Consider the following 18292-nt stretch of genomic DNA (forward strand, 5'->3'; position numbering starts at 1 on the left):
GGTTTTGGCGTCCTTTTTTGGCGATAATTGGCGATGTCCCGTATTTTCCCGTATTTGGAATCCCAATGTCCCATATTTTTCAAGAAGAAATATGGTCAGTCTACTCTTATATATCTGTCATGTTTATATTTTAATTCACGGCAATTTGAAGTGGCGCTTTATTTCCCATGATTGGCGACATGATTTTAGCATGAGTTTGCAACTTTGCTTACGTTTGGCATCCTTTTTTGGCAATAATTGGCATTGTCCCGTATTTCTAAGCCCAATTGCACTCACTTGGGGCACTCATAACTAGACTGACCATATTTACTCGAGAAAAATACTGGAAATTGAACTTCGAAATACGGGATAATACTGGACATCGCCAATTATTGCCAAAAATGGTGCTAAAAGTAAGCAAAGTTGCCAACTCATGCTAAAATCAGAGAAAATTCGCCAATCGCGAAAATGAAGCACCACTTCAAATTGCAGTGAATTTAAACAAAAAAGAAGAGAGAAATGTGTGTGAGATGCATATTCTCTTGTTTGTAGTCGTAATTATGGTAATGTAATTTCTGTGTTGGAAAGATAATTTTAATCGTTGATTTGAGGAATATAAAGTTAAGTTTGTTTCGTGGAAAACACGTGAAAAACCGGGAAATATGGAACGTATGGTCACCCTAGGTCAGCGGTTCTCAACCGGTGTCCCGTGTGAACGCCCCAGAGGCTCCACGGCAGCTCGAGAAAAATACAAAAAAAAAACAGTTAATTTGGAAAAAATAATTATAAGCATTTTTGAATAATAATAATAATAAATCATAACTTTTATGAATGAATAAAAAATAGACGTGGGCTCCTGTCCATAGTAGGCTGACCATATTTCCTCGAGAGAAATACGGAAAATTGGGATTCCAAATACGGGGGAATACGGGACATAGCCAGTTATCGCCAAAACTGAACAAAGTTGCCAAATGTTGCTGAAATTACGGGAAAAACAATATGGCGGGAAATAAAGCATCACTGCAAATTTCAGTGGATTAAAATGAATTCCACGAGAAAAAACGTTCGCCGAGACAAATGTGGGAGATTATTATTCTTACGAAGGTTTTATTTAACAACTGGCTGTTGCGAAGATATATTCTGGAAAGAGAGAAAATTCAACTGTCCCTGCGGGGAATCGAACCCACGTCCTTTCACTTTCCGGGTGAACGCACTAGACCACAGAGGCAACGAGTCTCTCAATCTTTCCTTGAAGCTCGTGTACACTGAAAGGGACCGTACATGGACGGCCGGACCAGACTCAGGCCAAGCTCACAGCTGCTGACGCTGCCACCAGATGACGACTTATACAAGGATGACGTCACTCTCCGCTACCATAGACCGTCACTCCCACGGTCTAGGGCGTTCACCCGGAAAGTGAAAGGACGTGGGTTCGATTCCCCGCAGGGGCAGTTGAATTTTCTCTCTTTCCAAAATACATCTTCGCAACAGCCAGTTGTTAAAAAAACCTTCGTATGGTAGCGGAGAGTGACGTCATCCTTGTATTATTATTCTTATTTATAATTTTAATTACCATAATGAAATTTAAAGAATAAAAATTCAAGTAGACTCGCGTAAAAAACGGGACACTCTTGCCAAAAAAGTCGGGACGGCCAGAAAAATAGAAAATACCGGGACAAACTGTCCCATAGAATTTATTATTTAAATCCATAGAAATTTATGTACCAGAAAGGGCTCCGTGAGTCAAAAAAAAGGTTGAGAACCGCTACGCCTAGGTATTACAGGCAAAGAAAGGAAAAAAAAAAAGTTCGCGTTGTCGAGGGCGTCCATCACCGATTACGTCACTGATCCAACCGTTGATGGGAATCGTTTGTCCAATCCTCTCAACGGATTCCGTTCACGTCCGGTTTTTGCCTTCAGTAATTTCACCCTTGTTATATTATCTAGAGAAAAAGTGGCATTTTATAAAACACTCCGTGTCTCAAGTACGAAAAACGCAAGTCTGGATGATGTTTGTAATAGGTGTGCTGTTCGTTTTTGGAGCTTTTGTGAGCATCGCAAATTCAGTGCCTATCGACGGTAAGTTAAGAAACGTCTATTTTTACGAAAACGAAAGTAATACGCATTCATTTTCTTTTGGCTTCCAAGGATTTTTAAATTGAATCTTTTTCTTCTTCGTCGTGTCAAATATAGATTATATTATATTATCTATCATTAATTGCCGTATTTACTCGCTTATAGGATTCAATATAATATAATTTCAATTTTCGGTGCTTCAAAAACTTAGGTCGTGCTATACGTGCATGGATAAACCCCCTTTTTATTTTCTTCAGAGTTTTCACTTCTGATTGTGATTCACTAGGCACTTTCTTCTTCAAATTTTGAAAACAAAGAACGGAAAATAAACAGTAGAAACCCTCAAAACAAGCTTTCAAAATGCAGAATAATCAGATACTACCAGTTAAACACATTTTAGATCCCATAAAACCCGCTTACGTTTGATTCACCCCAACATGTGCGATAAACATGTTGGGGTGAATCGAGAAGCTCTATCCATACTTAGAATAAGGCAACCGTAAATACATTATGGGCATTGTATGGTATTTTATCATGTGTACATATTGTTTATAATTTTTGTGATTGTGTTTTTAATTGGGCTGCTGTATTTTTGAAATATATGGCATCCATATTTGTTATGGGCATCTATTTCTCAGCCACCTCGTTGGGCATTTTGCCCGCTGCGGCGTTGTATTTGTATTTGTATATTATAAATACACCAGGGGTTTTCAACGTATGACCCGCGGGCCACAAGCCTCGAAGCATTTGTCGTGGGCCGCCGATCATTTTCAGAAAATGGTCGAAAACATTGAAAAGTGATTAATTCTAGAATTAACGAAATAAATAATTTCGGAATTGGTGAGAAAAATAATTCTAGAATAATTGAAAGAAATAGTTCCAGAATAAAAAGGAAAAATAATTCCCAAATAATTTGATGAGAAGTTACTCAGAATTAATGAAAGAAATAGTTTAGAATTTTTGAAAGAAAATAATTTCAGAATCGGTGAAAAAAATAACTTATAAATCGATGAGAGAGAAATAATTTCGTAATTTTTGATAGAAATTATTTCGCAATCAACAAAAGAATAGTTGTATAATTATTGAAAGAAATTATTTGTAGATATATTGATCCCAACTTCTCGGGCTTTGGCGGTGACATATACATAATATAAATGTTTGCTATGTTTTAATAATTTATTAAGATAGTCCAAGAATATAAATATTGTTTCGAAAATTATGAAAACAGTTCATATTTATCAATTATTATGCAATTTTTTGCCTGTAAATAGTCATTATCTTATGTAAAAATGGAAATTAACGCATTCCTCTGTAAATCGGCAACAAACTTAGCTCAATTTGGCGACAGCTCCTATGATTTTACGACAACGTAGTGCTAAGAGACTATTCCGGATAGTCGAGATTCTACTGTATAAAAGTACATACTTTCCAAACATACATTATAACTACAGTCGAATCCCGTTTTAACGAATACCGTTATAGCGAAAAAATCTCGTTTTAACGAACACTTTTCTAATCCCCCAAATAAGTTTACATAGGAATAATGCTAGGTAACCTATAACGAAATTTCGTTTTAACGAAGTGATTTCTCCGGTCTCTTGGCGTTCGTTATAACGGGATTCGACTGTATCTTCTTTGTGCCGTTGTGTTGTGTGATTCAAACTAGAGTAAGAAAAAAAAAATTCAGATTGCAAACTTCAAGGTAAAAAAAAAAAAGAAATGGCAACAAATTTTAACAAATTAGCGAAAAATCACAGCCACGAATTCCCTGCAACAAAACAATGTCATCTACCAGTGAATTCAACGTATAAAATGAAAAAGGATGTGATTTTCCCTCAGTCTATATTCAAAGGCGATTCTGAATTTTTAATCTTCAAACTGGTTGCAATAATGAAAGTTTAAAAACCCCTTTGTGCACGCACGCAAAGCTACGCATTTAAGGGTTGACGACTGTTGAAATTTTTGGACCGGTCCCGTGACTTTTGATTATTCGGAAAAGGTTTTTTTAAGCTCGAAAGTGAAAATATCGACGGCCGGAATAAAAAGGTCTTATCTTTGTTGCCAATATTTCCGGCTAATCAGATTCCGTTGAAGGATGGATATATTTTCGTTGAAGGATGTTCTGATATATGAGCGCCGGATCAGATAAAATGACAATCAGATCGATGCAAACGCGAGGTTTATTCAAGATAATGAACTGATTTTATCATCTCCAGGAGAGGAATCATGATATTTTTATATTCTATGGATTTGTGTGGGATGATTGGGCTCAGGAAAAATTTTAATTACGGGATTTGCTATACATAAATATTGGGGAAAAATAAAGAAATTTGAAGTTTTTGAAATATTTTCACCATTTAAAAAAATAATGTCCGTGATATGTTTTGAATATCATTTCAACAATAGGATTGTCAAATAGAATTATTAATACATGTGCAGCCCAGGGCCGTACCATTGCTAATCCCCCCATCCCGTTTTTTCCTACGTATAATAATTAGCTTACTTAGAACCTCCCGAAGTTCAGAGCATTGACTAAATTGCCCAGTCTTACTGAAATTTTTTTTTCTATCAATAGCATTGATGTAGAATTTTTCTCGCAGTTAAGAACGAAATCAAAAATAGAGTTATATTTTAGTATTTAAAATATATAAGTAAAATATTTATGTAATTATTATGTATTATTTATTATAATGTAAAATATTTTAGTTGTGAAATTGTGTTTTGATTATTTTTTGTCGCACCACGGTCATTTTCTGCACACGAGGGCTAATTAGACCGGGACCTACAATTTATTGCCGATTCCTAACACGGCAGCCTTCTTATACTCACCGAGAGGTTGGTTTGCTAACCCCTCGATGTGGAACTCCCGGCGGTAGCAATCCTTTTTCTATGGTCATGGCTCCGTTTCTGTTGTACTCCTGTGTCAGGAAAGCTTTCTGACAAGGACGAACACGCGACACCTCTAAACATCTTTTGGTACTTTAGGCGAGTATCTTATCGACCTCTGCTACCGCGCCCAATTGTGTTGTGTGAAAATATTCATTAATAACATTGCTGAGAGCGTTGTGTACAACAGCTCTGTCCAGTAAGTTTTCCAACAATAACGTTGTTTCATAGTTATTTCACATCGACATTTCTAAAGACTTGTCATAAAAATAGCATTACGGAGAGCAGTGGTGGGCAAACCGTGGGTCGCGAGAGATTCTCCAAAATAAAGATTTCCAAATAAGAAATTCATTTTTATTTAAAAATATGTTCGAACTAAACAATGCCTTTATTCACCGCTGAGTTAATTAATTACCATGCACACAAAGTGATTTTATGAAATTCTACTTGAACAATAATGAATATATCGGGCTCCGTCATGCCAGAATGACGACCGTGACCGTGACAAAGTAATACAGAGCGCCGGATCAATTTATTAATTAAATTCTAGATCTACATCTCCTTCATCTTGGAGTCCACTACTGACGTGAAAAGTTAATTAGACATTATATTTAAAATTATTCAACCCCCCCCCCTTTTTTTTTAAAATAAACTCCCAAAAAGAACCCTCAGAAAATCCCATTACCCTTTCATTTGTGCTTTTCAGCCATTACACGCAGGATCGGTCAATCATCCATTACTATTCATTCTTGATCAATCATGATTTTTTTTTTAAATACAGTCAAAACTCGTTAATGAGTCACTCTTGGGAGAGCAAAAATATGACTTTGTAAGCGGAGTGACTCGTTAAACGGAGTAAGCCATAGCTGTGCCAATTCCTACCTGAGGACAATTCGGACTTCCAAAAAGTTGCCCGGTAAGCGAAGTGACGTGTTAACCTGGTGACGCTCTAACGAGGTTTGACTGTAATTGTACTGTATTTTCAATCATTATTTGTCATATTTAACTTCATGTCCTATCAATTCTTTTTTTATTCTTATCATTCCAAAAGAACTTATGTACCATAAATATATGAACAAAACAGGGTAATATGTATATTTTAAGTACTGTAATTACATTACATACCATTACGAAATGAAATTTGTCAAACTTTGACACACATACATCAATACATCATATATACTACATATGATTAAAAAATCGTTTGCCTTACAATACTTTCATGTATATTAGATTTCTTATAGTACCATATACATTCTAGATTATAACAAAATTCCAAAATACTCAAAGGCTATTTACAAAATGTGATTAAATATTTAGATAATATAATTCAACTAATATCTATACTATATACAAAGATGTCTCTGAATATTTACTTCTTTTCTATAAGCTATCAGAATTCCTTCCTATATTGAGCCATCAATATATTTTTAGGTCTAAGATGACTCAGTCTCTCATTTTCATCATACGGGGTGTCTACTTAACCGCGGGGTTTTACTGTAGTTTATTACTATTCAATTATACTAGCACATGCATTCAATATAGTTTTTATACAAATGTTCTCAAGAAAGTCGTGCCCTTAAATTTTCTTGGATCAGTCTTTTTGGAAGTCTGTTATTCAATACTATATTAAGAATTTTTTTTAAAAAGCTCTATATCTGGTCGGTTATCTTTTTTTTTTTATGGTATTTCTGGTGATGGTCGACGTTTACAATCTCGGTTTCACTGTAGTATATGGTCCATAACGACATTAAAGCGCAGTTATACATTTGAAAATATTTGCAAATGACAAAGAAATGAGATAAAATTTTTCTCAAGTTTGAATGTCCTTTGGGGCCATTTAAATATTACGTCACCATCGATGAAGGGAGGGGGGGGTGTTTTCCGATTCGCTTACTTTTGATGACCGGGAGGGGGGGGGGTTTGGATAATGCTTACGTCATCAACCAACTTTTATGAAAATATGAAATATTTTTAATGGGATCTCACTCACTGCGCCAAAAACGAGAAAAATCTTTCGATAGTTTGTGGGCACTTGGCACTTGAAGTAACATTCTCCCCATCATTATTGATAAGTGCCCTACAGAACCACTTTAGTGATCTCTAAATGTTTCGCGAATCTAAGTGCTCTGGAACTGTGCCACGCATCACTGAAGTGATCCATAATTATGTGCCGCGGATCACTTAAATAATCTGGGAATGTTCTGCGGGTAACATGAGTGGTGTAGGACCGCACTGGGGGCCACTTAAGTGCTCTAAAACTACGTCACATAGGATCTCTAAATGTGTCACGGATCGCTTAAGTGGAACTGCCTCCCGGGTCATTTAAGTGATCTGCAAATGAAATTTTGCTGACAAGAGGAGGGGGGTCAAAAATCTCTAAAAATTTGCTTACGGCAGTACTTGGACGGCCCCTTTCGAGTTTCACTCAGTTTCTTGGCAAATCAAATTCATTTCAAAAATATTTTTGATTTTTAAAAGCGGTGACTTGATTTTATTAAACGGAAATTTTATAATGTGATTTTTGATTTCGATTTAGTGATTTGATTTTATGAAGTGGCTGATTTTAGTCACCGGTGATTTTTATTAGCGGCAGGTACTGTATCATAAATTAAATTTACTTATTTTTCTATTATTACGATGTGATTATAGTACCGATATGCACACCGCCGGATTATCCTAAATACGGCTATTATGGACCAGTGCACCCAGAGTACACAGCCGGTGACAGGATATTCTACTACTGTGACGTCGAAACATGGATCGGTGGAAATTATCAGAGGATCTGCTTGGACAGTGGAGATTGGACTGGCGAGACACCTGTATGCGGTATGATTCTTTTACTATTTGTACATCATTACGAGCAGTGTAAATTACGGTGACACCTCGATATAACGATACTGTGCTGCAGGAAAAAATATCGTTATATAGAGAGGTAGCATAATCACATCATGCGCCGCCATATTTATGCTGTTGTTGGGATCTCTTCTGAATCGACGTTAATAGTAGCACCATAAAATGAATTTTTATTATTTATTCGCAGCTAAAAAATTCTAATTAATTAGTTCGGCGTTTCTCAACCTATGGTCCGCAGGCAGACTTGATAAAACTATTCACCCGTTGTAATTGATATTAGTAATATCGATATGAGTTCAAATAACAACCTTCATACTTAAGTTTACCTTTCATCGTCGAGGAGAATGCAGGAAATTGCTATATCAAATACAGAATATCACTGAATTTCGCCAAAAAATTTCAATTTATTGCCTTAAATGCCAATTTGCTAATTACTGCTAAAACTGCTGAAAGGTATGGAAATAAAGGGCTGCCATAAATCGCAGTAAACAAAAATGTATTTCACGAAAAAGATATGATCCGATGAGCATATCTCAAATTCAGAAAAATGAAATTAGGTAATTGTAATGGAATAATAATTCGTAAAATACACGGGACATCGCCAATTGTCAGCCAAACATTGTCGGAAGTAGGCACAATCAGCAGTCGTAACTAAAATTCTAGAAAATTGACCGAGAAAAATAAAACCTGATAAATATGTGAGATAAATATTTATAATTTTTGAAATAATTATCATTAAAAAAAATTATATTATGAAAACGTTGCATGTGTGTGCGTATTCGCGGCTTTGGTGAATATTTCAAGTCAAAATAACTGTCGTTGAAAACACGGGACAAAATTTTAAAAAAAACAAAAATTACAGGAATGTCCCGTAATGCGGGACACAAGTGGGCCGCCAAGTTATTCCAGTCCTTTTACTAGTCCTTGTTTTGGGCTCATTCAAGTATTGCGTAAGCATCGGGGGGGGGGGGGAGAGGTTTCGGATTTGCTGACTTTTGATGATGGTGGGGGGGGGGGGGGTTTGAAGGTTGCTTGCGTCATCAACCACCCCTTTTTGAAGATATGAAATGATCTAAGCTGCTGACGAAATTTTGCTGACAGTGGGGGGGGGGGATCAGTGTTTTGCTGACAAGGGGGGGGGGTCAAAAATGGCTGAAAATCTGCTTACGTAATACTTAAATGGCCCCGTTCGGAAAGGTTAAGAAACACTGGATTAGTTCATTAATAAAATTTAGTTACTTGTTAGCCCCTGTAAAGTAGTTTCCTTCAGGATACTTTTTGTGTAGTGCACAGAAAGTATCTTCATGGCAGCTTCAACACTTTCGAAGGGTGGATAGTGCAAAACACCGATGTTATTAAACGCTCTCAAAGGAACAAAAAACTGGTGAATAATTTAGAAATATATTGGAAGTGGTTTTTCGAAAAAAAAAAATACAAGAAATTTCCTAGGCTAAGCAGGTCATAGTCCAGGGAGTCTAATTTGGAGGAATCAATAATAAAAAAACTAGACTAAAATGAGTGAAGGGCAGTAAAATTTGAAAGCCCACAGGCCACAAAACCATAACTCTGGGGGCGGGGCGGGCAAAGTCCTCATCGGAGGGCCCTAAAATTGCCTAGTAATATTACATTATTAAACCTAAACGCAGCATAAAATTTATATCTAAAAGTGATTCTGAAAGAAGATTATATGCTGTATCAAGCAGAACAAGTAGTATTTTCCTTAATGTGCAGGGCAAGACACTTCTGTAGAAAACTCCTATTCTACAAGTCGAAAACAAAAACACTGATTAAGATCTGTAATCAACTGAAGAGACTGAAAAGGTTATCGTTCAATGTCTTCTCTGTGCAATGAAAACATTGGCGCCCCCTATTAGTTGGTTCAGGGACTTTGCAGGGCGCAAAACGCATCATCTTTTTTAAAAACTGCGAAGTTGCCCCCTCCAAGTTAACCCTGTTGACGGTATAATACATAACAGCATAGACGTTACACGTGTATATTTTTTTTGTTCTATAGCTATGTTTTTTAAGGTCCTTGTAAACTGAATATCTCATTTGAATGTAGATGCCCCGATGACGTACAAGTGGGTGAACCAGACCAGCACAGCTGACCCATTCCAAGAAAACGAAGCCGAAAATGCCAACGATGGCGATCGGTCGACCTGCTCGTCCACTGTACGCTCTCCCAACCAGGAATGGTCAGCAACTTTCTCTGGACCAACTCACTTATTGAGAGTGATGCTGTTCCTGCCTAGAGGTTTTATATTTCTTTCACTTTGGTTTTTTTTTAGTTATTGTATTTCAATAATATGTCTGATACATCATAAACCTATTATAATAGGTGATGATAGAGGGACTATAATTATAGTCCCTGTATTATCATAGCTGACCTCAAATCATACAGTGATGTAGAGAAATAAAATCATATGGGGGGGAATAGAGACCCTAGATACGAAAAATAGCCCATTCTCGCAAAAACAGTTGCCAAACGTAAAAGAAACCAGCAATTATGGCTGAAATCACTTAAATATATAGCCAATGAGAGGAAAAATAAACGGCAAATCACAGTGAATAGAAATTTATTTCACTAAAGTAATGATGAGCATGACCATTGCCGGATTTCCTTATAGGCTTGGCAGGTTATAGCATAGGGGCCCCCGAGGTCTGCAGAGGGCCTCAAACTGTTATTCTTTGGAGAAATTGCGGTAAGATAAAATATAAAACTTTAACACATTGAGAACTTTAGTGTCAGCGAGAAATAATGGTGAGAGCCTGGGGCGTGTAGACCTAACCTGGAGGAAAGGGGGGAAATCCTGGCCCTCGAAGTAGACAGATGGCTACGATTGTAAACGAACTGACTACGGTTAGTGAGGAAGACTTCCACGTATTAAAGAAGTTGAACACATAGACCAAGGACTTGGAGTATGAGTAGAAGTTTATTATGGAGCTACTTGTCAAATGCTTTAGAAGAATCCAAGAAAATTATAGCAATTTAAAGATTTTCATCAACACTGTTAGATAAATCATGAACAGAACTAATTGGGTGGATTCAGATAATGATGATCTAAAGTCCTGTTGATTAGGGAAAAAGAAGTTCATCGAATCTAGGTGTATGAGAGGATTTTCTCAGCAACTGTGTGTTCAGAAAGCTTGAAGCATTTAGAGGTGATTGCGACTGGTCTGAAATTAAGGGTAGGCGAAAGAGAACCTGATTTATATGAATAGGTATAATCTTATTAATTTTCCAGTCAGAGGGCAAATTAGATGTATTCAATAAGACGTTGAAAATAATTAGAAGATTAGTTAGAAATTTCATCTGTGCAACATTTGAGAATATAATCTGGGATCCCAATTTGGGGTTTCAATTTTCTTTTAAAGATTCAAGAGGTCTACTTTAGAGAAGAAAACAGGATATGAGTTATATAATGTTGTTTAATATGTGTAATGTGTGGAAATCGGAAAAAGATTATCGAGAGGGAATGGGGGGTCAGAAGAAAAACAGAGGAGAAAGCCTGGTCAAACGATAAGGGGAAGTTAGATCAATGTTAGAAATTTTAAGAACGAAAGAACCGTCTGATATAGGGCAAAGAAAATTCCAAAACTTTGTTGGGTTTGTTTTAATTGTTAGGCAAGGCTAGCTAGATAATTGGATTTTTTGGTGACAGGTGGAGATCTTTAACCCTCAGAATGCTCCCATCATCCATAGATGATCAGCGTAGTAACCTACTCAATTATCATGTGATGGTCTGAAATTTTCCCTGCTTTTAACATGAAGTTCTTAAAATGACGTAAAGGTGGCGTTCGCATATTTTTTCAACCATATTACCGCCGATTTGTCAAACAGAGATCATTCGAATTTTTTCTCCAATCGCTTGTGAGCGAAGCGGTTGATAATAACATTTTTAACGCCAATAGAGGCCAAGAATGAATTTAAAAATGTCTCAACCCTAGAGTGATGTCATTCAAACAATATGCGATCAGGTGCAGCACAAAGAAAGAAAGTGAAAAAAAAATTGAAATAACTAGTTTTTCTCTCTCTAACAGAGAGGATGGAGGAACGAAAGGAAGAGAAAGTAGGAAAACGTTTTTTACAAATATCGCCAAGAAGCGATGAGTAGCCAACTGTTATAATTTTTAATAAATTTTTTGAGGCTTTAGTAATTCCATTCCACCGCAATTTTTTTGTTTTTATGTTTCTTTGTGAGATGAATGTATTGAATTTTTTCATAATTTTTTGAGGATTACACCTGGGTACCTTACCATATCCGAACACTGAGAAAGGAAGACGTCGGCGCACGCACAGTCAGTGACGTCACTTATCCCAATTTCCCCTATAGATGGAGCCACTATTCCGGCCAATAAATCCTGCCACAGCACAATAATTTTTCCCAACTCTAAAACAGAACCGCTAAAAAAAAACAGAAACCGAAAAAATTCTGGGAATTTCGATAGCTATATGCGAATGCGTGTGGGGGAAAAAACACAAAAACGCTCATATCCATGAAGGAATATGTTTCACAGTGAAGAGAAGGAAAATTTCCCCGGAAAAAATGAAAAATAATTCCGGAAACCTGAAAAAGGAGGACAAAAAGGTGAGTTTTCCGAAACGTAGGAGGACGATTGAAATGACATCAAAAGGAGAACTGTTGGTAACCTTATACCTTGTGGCCCTTTTCTTGTTAGATAGGTTTCACTGTATTTGCAACGTGCGAATTTGAATGCCATCTATCTTTCACAAAAGACAACTGAAAAAAAAGGCTGAAAAAAAAGACAACTGAAAAAAAAAGGAAATTTTTTTACACTGCCGTTTTGAGACAAGCATTTCTCCGACTATTCCCGCAGCTTAGGGGGTTAAAGTTGCGTGTGGAGACTGATCGGGGGAGGTAGAACCTAAGGGGGGGGGTGATAGATGATGTTTGAGGAAAGTCTGAGGAGTGAACTAGAATGGATTTGGGAAATTGGGATAATTCGTGTTGGGATCTCAAATGTATTTAGTGTTATCGATCAGGGAAAAGTTGTGAAGTAATTTAATTTTCACACCAGATTATATTTACTTCAATTCCTCAGGAAATGTACACTACAATGTCATAAGCAAGAGATCCGATGGAAAAGAGTTCAGTTGCGGAACAGCCAATAGAAGGAACGGTAAGTTCCCAGCCTCACAACCATATATAAGTTGAAAGTTAAATTTTCATTTTGCGACATTGCATCTTTTTCCTGTAATTTCCATGGCGGATATTGCGTGCAATATATTGTATAATTTTTGTTTTTCATACACACGCACAGATAGACTAGAATGGGTTTTCCACAATTGCCTGGAGCCTAACAACACGAACATCATAGGCATAACGATACGCTCTTTGTCATCGGAACCGTTGCAGCTTTGCGAGGTGGTGACGCACGGCCTCACAGGTGAGGTTTCAAACACCAGTAACTGATGGTCTACACGGATTATGACAGAGATTCACGCGTTTTATTTATAATAGCTTTTGTGTTTGTTCTCTAGATCCGACATGCGTTGATCCTCACGTTCCGATCGAGAATGGCCGCTTGATCCTGACACGGAAGACAGCCTCTTTGGTTTGCAACAAGAAGTATAGGAAGAGCAGGGTCACTGAACTGAAGTGTATCCGAACTGGTGTCTGGGAGAGAAGGAATCTTTTCTGTGATGGTAAGATACACCAAATGCTCTCATTAATATTGCAACTGTGGCTCCAAAACTGTTTCCTCCTCTTCCAATGTGGGCTGGAAACCCCAAAGAGGCTACACATCCCTGGACTTGGATACGGTGAAAATCTGGTCATTGTAAACGTGGGTTCTTAACCTTTTTTTTTTTACTAGTCACGAGCACTTTCCTTGCCAAGTCTGCTCAACCTTTTAAAGAGTGTGGGGCCACTTCATTGGTTTGAAAACGTGTAAAACGACACGCGGACCTGCCAACTCTCCGGATTTAGTCGGGAGACTCCGAATTTTTTCACCTTTCTTCCTGCTTTCCGGGTTTCGGCAGAAAATTAGATTTTCCCACGAGCTTTCGCGTTGTCGTGACGTCAATGAATTCCGCGCCGTCGTTAGGGAAAACACCCATAGAGGACAGCCGTGGTCATTTCAAACGAGCAGCCATTGAAAAAAAAAGTCTTGGTGACCGCATTTAAGCAACTGACAAAGACGCGAACTTTGTTTACGTGGCGTTTATCGGCAATCATTTATCAGGGGGGATGCCCTTGGTTGCCCAAATTACTGTATAATCGTTATTGCATTCCATTAACAGCCGTGCGTGCGGTAAACAAAAGTTGTTTTCTTTTCCTCAGCAGCTTTGTGTGTGTGGGTATTTTGAAGTCTTTTAATTGTTACTCCTCTGATTAAATACGTCGTCAGAAAGAAAATGTAAAACTGCATTTAAGAGTTCATATACCCAAGAGAATCTCCGGATTTCTGGATTCCAAAAGTTAGCATGTCTGGACGCGTAAATGTGCTGCGGGTCACTTGATTGATCAGTAAATCAGTCCCAGCAAGGGCGTAGCCAGGGGGGGGGGACTTGGGGGTCTGGTCCCCCCCCCCGAAATGTGAGAAAATGACCGAAAAAAGGGAAAAAGATGGCCAAATCCATTGTTCTGTCACTTTGGTCCCCCCCCCCCCGAAATGAAAGTGGCCCCCCCGAACGAAATTTCTGGCTACGCCCCTGAGTCCCAGGTTACTTGAATGATCCGTAAATGCACGGTGGACCACTTAATTCATCTGTAAATGCACCGCGGACCACTGCGCGCAAATGTGTCCAAGGTCACTTAAATGATCTGGAACTTTGTCACGGATCCCTAAGAACGCGCCGCGGACCTCTTAATTGATCTGTAAATGTACCGCGGACCACTTAAATGATCTGTAAGTGTGCGTCAGATCACTTGAGTGAAAAGTAAATCAGCCCCCAAATCACTTGAATGATTCATAAATCAGCCCCAAGTCACTTCAATGATCTGTGAATGTGCCGCGGACCACTTAAGTAGTCAGTAAATGTGCCACGGACCAATTAAGTGATCTTTAAATGTGCCTGTAAAAGGTCACTTGAGCGGTTAAGGTAAGTTCCAAAGATAATTTAAATTAAATCCGTCTCGAAAGGTGGCTTTCAATCAACCCAATGAAAAAAAACACAACTAACGTACATGATTCAACTGAAAGGTGTCCGAGAAAAATATTCTCAGTGGAAAAGTCACTCTCATAAGCGAATGTAAAATTTCTTAATTTAAATTTTGAAAATAGTTGAACAAACCAATAAATAGACAAATCCTAATGGCAATAATATCGGAAAAGATAATTTTTTGGAAATAATTCACCGTAATGGGCAATAATCAGCGATAGCAAACTCTCTACGTAATTCACAGGGTAGCAAAGAGAGCGCAGTCGCGGTTCTGCTTTGGGCAATGACGTCAGCAGGTACCGACCCCGACCAGCACCTCCTAGAGATAGATAATCTATCCGTAGGTTTTTTAACAACTGGCTGTTGCGAAGATATATTTTGGAAAGAGAGGAAATTCAACTGCCCCTGCGGGGAATCGAACCCATGTCCTTACACTTTCCGGGTGAACGCACTAGACTACAGAGACAACGAGTCTCTCAATCTTTCCTTGAAGCTCGCGTGCACTGAAAGGGACCGTACATGGACGGCCGGACCAGACTCGGGCCAAGCTCACAACTGCTGACGCTGCCACCAGATGGCGACTTATACAAGGATGACGTCACTCTCCGCTACCATACGAAGGTTTTTTAACAACTGGCTGTTTCGAAGATATACTGGGTGATTATAAAAAAACTATCCCGACATATGGGCCCGTAACTATCATACCATTCACAGAAACTGAATGAAATTTTGGCATAAGGTATTTTGAGGTATGCGCTCAAGAATGATATGGAAAACAACAGTGTCACTCTAACAGTTACGGTTACAGTGAGAAAATTTCGAAAATATCAAATGGCAACACCAAGTTTTTTGTATTGGAATTCGATCTCCATACTGGAAAACACTAAATAGCGTTGGAATGGCACCTGTAGCACGAAAATCTCCGGAGCTAGGCAAGGAAAAAGGACTTTGCCGTGCACCAGAGCATTAATGTTCGTTTCATTCGTCACACCGTTTCTTCGGCTGAGGCCTGATTAGTCCTCCACAAGGTCATGTGGAAAATTTGTGAAACACAATAAAATGCTTTATTTTATGCTGCTTCTCTGTCCTTATTGGTTGTCCTCACTTTTAGCCTATCTACCGCCGGTGATTTTCATGCTACAGTTGCCGTTCGAACGCTATTTAGGGTTTTTCACAATGGAGATCACATTCCAATACAAAAAACTTGGTGTTGCCATTTGATATTTTCTCACTGTAACCGTAACTGTTAGAGTGACACTGTTGTTTTCCATATCATTCTTGAGCGCATACCTCAAAATACCTTATGCCAAAATTTCATTCAGTTTCTGTGAATGGTATGATAGTTAGGGGCCCATATGTCGGGATAGTTTTTTTATAATCACCCTATATATTGGAAAGAGAGAAAATTCAACTGTCCATGTACGTTCCCTTTCAATGTACACGAGCTCCAAGGAAAGATTGAGAGATTCGGTGCCTCTGTAGTCTAGTGGTCGAGGGCGTTCACCCGAAAAGTGAAAGGACGTGGGTTCGATTCCCTGCAGGGGCGCAGTTGAATTTTCTAAAATATATCTTCGCAACAGCCAGCTGTTAAAAAAAACCTCCGTATGGTAGCGGAGAGTGACGCGTCATCCTTGTATAAGATAATCTATATCTCTAGGAGGCGCTGCTCCGACGTGTCATGAAACAGCCCTCATTATACTGCCCTGCACTGGACAAGATCATGATTAAATTGAAATTTTTCTTTTCTTTTTCAGAAATCACCAGAGAAGTGGAGTCTGTAGAAGACGGACGAAACGTCTAGGAGGAATTCTGCCTGTAAAGCCGATCATTAGTGTGATCTTAGTTGGTGATTAATCATCCTGTTTGAAAGAAACACAAAAATTTATACTTTTGGAACTTTAGAAGGAACTTTTTCCTTCTTTTTTTCCTTAAATGTATATATGAACTGCGTATAGCAATGGACGATATCAAGTTCAATTTACATACAGCGTGTTTTCTAATACCGAAATGCACGGCGAAACAATGCAAGTAATTGTAATTGATGCAATGCAATGATCAACCAAAAGAATTTTTTTTTTTAGATTTTTATGACATGAATGTCGCTCTCCACTTGTTAATACAAGGTATACGGAAGACTGGATGTTGTGAAGATATTTATTATTTAAGATGTTAATTTTTTAAGGAAGGAAAAAACTCATCTCTGCCTCTACCGGGAGTCGAACCCGGGTCCCTCGATTGCCGGACGAGTACTCTGACCACTAAGCTACAGAGGGGATAGAGATTTTCCTTCGCTAGAGCGTATATGTGCCGAACGGAGCACATGTCAGAGCACTCGTCCGGCAATCGAGGGACCCGGGTTCGACTCCCGGTAGAGGCAGAGATGAGTTTTTTCCTTCCTTAAAAAATTAACATCTTAAATAATAAATATCTTCACAACATCCAGTCTTCCGTATACCTTGTATTTTAGATTTTTGTATACTTCAATTACAGTCCAGCGGGACTGGAAAAATGCCAGGAAATAAAAATATACACGTACTGTGCTTTATTATACACGGAAGTTTTTCATTTGATAGCAGTTAGGGGATATTGTCGTACCTTGGCGCATTATTTTTCTCTGTCAGTTTTTACAGTAAAATTTCAATAAATTCATTTTTAGCTACTGTGTAATGTATGAAACATCATATGAATTTGGTTTTCTTACTGTAATTATTAAAAGGAAAATATGTTCTTCAAGGTGCAACAAGGGGTGTTTTGTACCTTGAAACAGGGTAAAATTACAAAGATTTCAAGAAAAATAATAATAAAAGTCCGGTATAACGAGTATGGCTTATAACGACAATCTCGCTATAACGAGTAATTTGCAGGTGATTGTCAAAAAGCTAATGTTACAAAAAAAATCCGCTTATAACAATTTTTACCGTCATTGTGAACGGTCGTTATATCAGACTTCTACTGTATAATAAATATAAATCATATATATATATATATATATTGAAATAATTATAAAATATCAAAAATAATGATAACTATGATTATTAATATATATATATGATACTGCCGAATTTGTCCATTAATACGGCAGATATCCGAAATTCAGGCTTTCACCTGCACCTATACATCAATCGCTATGACTCGGGGTCATCGCCATGTTGGAGTATTTTTTTTGTGTGATAATTATGGCCATTTATAATTAGCCACAGCTTACCATAATTATTATGGTTAGCTGTGAAAATTCTAACGATCAAAAGAATTTGAATATCGATATCTTAATGATCCACATACAGCAGCCGACCAAAGTTCGAAATTCGGACATTGGTTGGATCAACTGGGCCGGCCAGTTCACGAACTGGCAAACTTCAGGCTTTGGCA

At 37.9% G+C, this 18292-nt stretch overlaps 1 protein-coding gene and 1 non-coding gene across 2 annotated transcripts; both read left to right on the forward strand.

Moving 5' to 3' along the window:
• The first annotated feature begins 1864 nt into the window (after positions 1–1864).
• Positions 1865–17583, forward strand: LOC149064740 (uncharacterized). Its single transcript, XM_089255055.1, has 7 exons — positions 1865–2058; positions 7594–7770; positions 9860–10051; positions 12862–12939; positions 13081–13206; positions 13301–13465; positions 16678–17583. Exons 1-7 carry the CDS (start codon positions 1986–1988, stop codon positions 16722–16724), a joined length of 858 nt encoding a protein of 285 aa, XP_089111181.1. The 5' UTR covers positions 1865–1985; the 3' UTR covers positions 16725–17583.
• TRNAF-GAA (transfer RNA phenylalanine (anticodon GAA)) lies at positions 16396–16469 on the forward strand. The gene has a single exon. It is a non-coding gene; the product is annotated as a tRNA-Phe (tRNA).
• Positions 17584–18292: the final 709 nt, after the last annotated feature.

This window comes from Pholcus phalangioides, unplaced genomic scaffold (assembly GCF_987345545.1).
Source record: "Pholcus phalangioides strain wild (caught in Gottingen) unplaced genomic scaffold, Ppha-v1.0 ptg000042l_1, whole genome shotgun sequence".
NCBI classification, from domain to species: Eukaryota; Metazoa; Arthropoda; class Arachnida; order Araneae; family Pholcidae; genus Pholcus; species Pholcus phalangioides.

Excerpts from the sequence above, each read along its gene's own strand:
- LOC149064740 (XM_089255055.1), top strand. The coding sequence starts at position 1,986 with ATGATGTTTGTAATAGGTGTGCTGTTCGTTTTTGGAGCTTTTGTGAGC. Across the intron at positions 13,207-13,300 it reads GGTGACGCACGGCCTCACAG|ATCCGACATGCGTTGATCCT; the intron begins GTGAGGTTTCAA and ends TTTGTTCTCTAG. Across the intron at positions 13,466-16,677 it reads AAGGAATCTTTTCTGTGATG|AAATCACCAGAGAAGTGGAG; the intron begins GTAAGATACACC and ends TTTCTTTTTCAG.